Below are 6,458 nucleotides of genomic sequence, written 5' to 3' on the forward strand. Positions count from 1 at the left end.
CCCCCCCCCCCCCCAATAAAAAAGAAGAAACAGTGAGATGAAGGTCATTTGGGGAATAATAAAAAAAAACACATCTAAAATAATATCTATAGTTGTCTTGGTGTATCCATAGTTTGACTTCAGAATCCATGAAAGACCAGTGTCCATTAGGACACAGGTGGTGTAGGAGCAGGAATGCGGTACTTCCTGTGGCTGTGACGTTTACAGGTCAAACTTCTCTGACTTCCAGTGCTCTCCATGGTCTGCCCTCTGTGTAGCTGTCCAATCCTATTTCTGAGCTACACCTCTTATAAGTTTAAATGTTTGTCTTTCTGTGAGCATATCTCCTTGCTATCATCATTCTGCTCAGGCTGTTCTTTCCATCCATAGTGTTCAGCTCATGGTAATTCTATTTTGATGTGATTAGTTCCAGTTTATCTTTGCAGTGCTGATTCAAAGCTCTTCTGTTATGCCTAGCAGAAATATTCTAGCAGAAAAATCCTCACATTGTTTGCATCCCTTTTATGCGATTAAAACTCTCTACTTCGTATAATGGTCATTTACATGCTGGTCTTAACTCTTATCCTAAAAAGTAAGACAGCAAGCACAGACTCTATAAAGGCTTCTGCTGTCAGACCTTTGTGTTAGAACCTTTATCTGGAGCTTTAAACAAAGGCCTCCATAAATATTGAGACAATATGGGTGTCACCTCAACTCATTATTTCTATGGTAGCAAAGATTATATTACCATTGACATTGCATTGAATGGTGACCTAAGAAATTCAGCCTGCTTTAGGCTAAAAATAGAAAGTACAAGAGAGTAGTCTGTCAAGACAATCCCTAGATTTCTAGTTGGTGATAATGGGATGAATGGTGGTGTCATTATTAATAATAATGTTCCCTTAAGGAAGGGAACAAATTAATTTGGGGTGAAGTAGTCTAAGTTCAATTTTAGAGATATTGACTTTGAAGTTTCTTTGAAACATTCATGTGGAGATGGGAATTGAAAAGATGGGCTGCTATAAGAGCAGTCAGGACAGCACTTTCAAAGTCTCATGTGCTGAGGAAAAGGGGTAAATGTTCCAAGGGGTGAATAATTCTCACCATGACATAGTCTAAGCCATTAGAGAAAAATCAGCTTGCCTAGCAAATAGAAAGTAAAATGGAGTCATGCACTGGATTGCACCACACGAACCCTTTTATTATTTTCAATTGATTTTTCTCCTTTCATTGTTCTCTTTTGCAAAATCAAAATCTTACTTGAGTGAATTTACATTGCATAAAGTCCCACACCTAATAAACAACTGTCAGCTTGAACCAGGCACTTCTAACACTGAATGGTTGAACAGTTTTTCAATTCATCTTTCACTTGTTAATCCTTTCAGCTAAATCTCAAAGTTGCCTTACATTCTACCTTGAAAACCACATTTATGGGACAAGAGGGATGATTACAACAGTGTCACTAATAGTACTTTCTGTCTATGAGACATCTATGTTTGAGTAACTAAATCTTGTAAGTATTCTTTATTGCTTCTGTGAAATTATATGAAAATATTACAATTTACACATACAACATTAATTATTATTAGCATATAGAGGGCATCAAGTAAAATACTAAAGATACTTTTCTTTCTATGTAAGTATGAAAAAACTAAAATAATAACATCTTTATGATATAACTACTACAAAAGGCAAATTTAGTTTGCAATTTTTTAAAATATTTATTCTTTAGTTGTAGTTGGACACAATACCTTTATTTCACTTATTTATTTTTACATGGTGCTGAGGATTGAACCCAGGGTCTCACACATGCGAGGTGAGTACTCTACTGCTGAACCACAACCCCAGCCCCTGCAATTTTTTTATTCAAATAGATGCTAAGTTTTTCCTTTATAAGGGAATGCAAGTCACATGGTTTAAATGTTTTAGGTAAATGTTCAACATACATAAAAGAAAGAATTTCAGGAGCCTGTTTAAACATTCTATAGAGGGGGTATTTATTCACTGCTTCAACAGATCAAAATACCTCCCAATAAGGGGAGAAATTTCCAGATGGTTGGGAGGTAGGACTCTGCCTCTTATTAGAAATTGGAAAGCACAATCACTACAGCTACAATATCCTTCCACACAAGGGGCAGGAAGGCTCTGGACTAGGAAATCTTAAGTCAAATCATGGCATAAGCCAAACCTCCAAAAAGGAAGAAAATGCAGAAAGAAAAAAAAAAAAAAAGCAACTCCCACTCAGGATGGGGAAGTAAAGTCAAACTCAAAAGCACAAAAGAAAGTGAAATATTAAGTAAACCAATGATATCAATAATCAGAACAACTCATACCCACAATAAGGGGTGGGGGTGGGGCTAGGAAATGCAAATCTTAAAGTGTTGAAGAGTATGTATAAAATCAAAGAGAAAAAGAATAAATACACACACACACACACACACACACACAGCCACATATGAATAAGCAGATACAAATGGCCAGATACAAAAAAATCAAATATGAATGAAGCATGAATGATTCAAAAAATAAAAGTATGAGAAATTCTAGAAATGAAAAATCTAAGTGTTGATACAGACATCAGCATGCAAAATTAATATGTAGTACGGTTTCTAGACTAGGCCCAGTTCAAAGACTGAATTAGTGAATTGGAAAACAATTCCAAATAATTCATCCAACATGTAGGAGAAATTGATAAATGGATGACAAACATTAAATAAAAGTTTCAAAACATGTAGTAAGGTAAATTTGAAAATTCTACCATTCATTGCTTAGGAGAAAAATAATAAGAAGAATCAGAGGGGATAAATATTGAAAGGAATAATGGCTAAAAAAATTTCCATAATTGAGTAAGGCATGGGCTCTCATATTGGAAGCATGGTCTATTCTTACCAGTATAAACAAGAACACATCTTGTGAGTCAGAATCAGAAGTATAAACCTAAACATAATGTCCAACATATAGTAATTTTTCAAGTGTTGATAACTGAAACCTAGAACATCAGGATTAAAATCCAAATATTGTGTAGTTAGTTTAACCATTGTTATATTTGAATGCTAGGAGAAAATCTCCTTGGGTCCCTCACATCAATGCATGTCTTGCATTAGTTTTTGTTCAAGACTTTATTTTCAATGATTAAATAGAAAGAACTTGGAAATTTTAAAAAATTGTCTCTCTCCAGGACAGATGGAAGGTGTGTGTTTGTTTGCTTTGTATTTTCTTTGCTATCCAGGATAGTAAAGATAACGTCTCTTTCAGGCAAAAATTAGGCTGGATACTAGACATGTTTTTAAAATATTCTAATTCCCTAAATACAGGGTTTTCCACCCATAAGGCAAGTCTACTCTGTATGCAGTATCCACCTTGAAAGTTCCATATTACCCTGAGGACTTAAGGGGCAGGGACAACCAACATGAACAGAAAATTCGTGCTTCCAGTTTTGCCGTGAATAATCAAGTCCTTTGTCTCTGATCTCTGACTCTTTTTTTAAAAAAGTTTTTTATTTGTTCTAATTAGTTGTACATGACAGAATACATGCATGCACTTTGATATATCAGACACAAATGGAGTATAATTTCTCATTTTTCTGATTGTACATGTAGAATCATCTTGTTCATGCAATCATATATGCACATAAAGTAATAATGTCTGTTTTATCCTACCCCCATACACCCTTCTGTCTCTTTACTCCCCTCTACCTAATCTAAAGTAACTTTATTCTTTCCCAGCCCACCCCCCATCCCGTATTGTGAATTAGCATCTGCATATCAAAGAAAACATTCAGCCTTTGGCTTTTTGGGATTGGCTTATTTCACTTAGCATGATACTCTCCAGTTCCATCCATTTACTGGCAAATGCCATAATTTCATTCTTTAAATCTGAGTAGTATCATATACATATATACCACATTTTTTTATCCATTCATCTGTTGAAGGGTACCTAGGTTTATTACATAGTTTAGCTATTATGAGTTTATCTCAGACTCTTGAGTCTTTTATTAGCATTCATGAAGCTAGCAGGCCAACTTGTCAGCTTGCACACAGAGTAAAATCTTAGATGCTTCACAGTTCTTGACATTGAACATCCTATACAATGCTGGTACACCTCAATTTCTGTTTATTTTGTTTGTTTGCTGGTTGCTTGTTTTGAGAAGGATGGGGTTGTGGAAGACTATGGAACTCCATTCACACAAAGATGTAACGACAGGCCCAGAGGAGCCAATGGCCACCTCCTCACTATACACTATTGCCTGCCTCTTTCTTTTGGTCACTTAATTCTAGTCACAACCTTAATATTTACTTGTTAAAGGCATATTCATTCTGTATCTTCACCAAGACCATAAACTCATGTAAGCAAGGATCATTATCTCCTGAGGTTATCCACAACTGTTAGACCTTTTGCTCATGGATAAAGCATGGACGTTGGGATCAAGTAATTCATTATGCATGCTGCCTACAAGTTAATTACCTCTATAAACTTCATTTCTTTTCAGCTGTGAAAATAGGATATCAGATGATTTTTCTCAGGTCTGTTGTAAAATCATATGAGATAGTATGAATAAGTTCTATGACAATATCTAACACATAGTAGGCATTAAACAATAGTAATTACATACCTAAACTCACAACAGGAATTCAAATAAGCCATGTCCTGTTTTCTATTCACATCTACCATTTTCCTAAATTGTGATATGCTTCGGAGATGAAACCAATAGGATTCTCAAAAATAAATTTAAATTACAAAATGCTATCCTTTGACTTAACAGTACCTTCCATGGGAATTTATCTTAAAGAAACAATAAGAGGGCTGGGGTTGTGGCTCAGTGGTGGAGTGCTCACCTAGGTTCGATCCTCAGCACCACATAAAAATAAATAAATAAATAAAATAAAGGTACTGTGTCCATCTACAACTAAAAAAATGTTTTTAAAAAAAGGATAAGAAATTCCTGTACAACTCTATTCTTTACAATATTACTTGTTAATGTAAAAACAATTAGTAACAACTTACATATCTCATAAGAGAAAAAAATTTAAAGCAATCATTGAATAATCAGGCAAGAAATGCTGTGCAGCCATTAAAATATTTGTGGTAGCAGGATATTTAATGACATGAATATTCACTATTCATTGAAAGAAGACAGACTCCAGAGCACCAGTAAACATTATTCTAAATTTTGCTTTAAAAAATGTATATTCATCCATAAAAGATACTAAAAGTTTATAGATTAGAATTTTGTACATGAGAATTTTTTTATGTTGTATAGTTCTACGTACCTTATAAATTCCCTAAAACATTAGAGAAGATGATTCTAAGTGGAGTTAGCCAATCCCAAATAACCAATGTTTTCTTTGATATAAGGAGGCTGATTCATAGAGAATTTCATTAGTTGTTTTTGTAACATCACATCTTTGCCTTTGATTTGAGTAATGAATTGATGCTGTAAAAGATCTGATACTGCTGGGTGCTTTTCATAGGGATGGGGAGCATGGGAGCAATAGAGGAACTCTAGATAGGGATAGGGCAGAGGGGTTGAGGAAAAGGGAGGGGACATGGGGTAATTAATGGTGGTAAAATAATGATCATTATTATCCAAAATACAGCTATGAAGACACGAATTGGTGTGAATATACTATGTATACAACCAGAGATATGAAAAATTGTACTCTATGTAAGAACTGTAATACATTCTGCTGTCATATATGAATTAAAAAAAAAGAAAAAATCTAAATAGGAAGTATGAAGAAAGATATTAAATGATTTTAAATATACTTGAACCAGAGAAAATTATGCCAACTAATAATAGTATTAAAAAGTCTTTCAAGAGTTAATACATTTTCTTTTTTAAATCCAAGATCTAAGATATTTTATTTTGCAAAAGACCGGAAAACAAAGAAATATATACCAACACTAATCATCATGAAGTCATTAAAAAATGCTGCCAGCCGGGCACAGTGGTGCACCCCTGTAATCCCAGTGGCTTGGGAGGCTGAGATACGAGGATCATGAGTTCAAAGCCAGCCTCAGCAACTTAGTGAGACCCTGTGGTTAAGCATCCTTGGATTCAATCCCTAGTACCATAAAAAGAAAAAAAATTGCTGCCAGTAACTTTACCTTTATCAGGATGCAACTCTACATGTGACATTCACTTTCCATGTAAGTAATCCATTACCTTCAAATCACAACCAGATAAACTTCAATGAGGTCTTTTTCCACCCTAGCAACTATTGACCTGTAAAACTGTCCAGGGTGTTCAGGTAATTTGGACTTTGGGCTCCAGATATTATTTGATTACCTGGCCTTTTCTGTGCCTCCCATGCAATGATGAATGTCAATGAATTCCATTAGTTGTTTTTGTAACATCACATCTTTACCTTCGATTTGAGTAATGAATTGATGCTGTAAAAGATCTGATACTGTTGGGCGCTTTTCATAATCTTTAGTCAGGCACCTGCACTGGCAAAAAAAAAAAAAAAAAAAAAAAA

At 34.7% G+C, this 6,458-nt stretch overlaps 1 protein-coding gene across 2 annotated transcripts in view; it reads right to left on the bottom strand.

The window, feature by feature from the left end:
* Positions 1-6,458, bottom strand: part of Myo3a (myosin IIIA) — a 224,397-nt gene that overhangs the window by 136,277 nt on the left and 81,662 nt on the right. For both annotated transcript variants that reach the window (XM_015495223.2, XM_048812677.1), the window contains exon 9: positions 6,269-6,424. In XM_015495223.2, coding sequence (XP_015350709.1) covers positions 6,269-6,424 — 156 coding nt within the window. The remainder of the gene's footprint in view (positions 1-6,268; positions 6,425-6,458) is intronic.

This window comes from Marmota marmota, unplaced genomic scaffold (genome assembly GCF_001458135.2).
Source record: "Marmota marmota marmota unplaced genomic scaffold, marMar, whole genome shotgun sequence".
NCBI classification, from domain to species: Eukaryota; Metazoa; Chordata; class Mammalia; order Rodentia; family Sciuridae; genus Marmota; species Marmota marmota.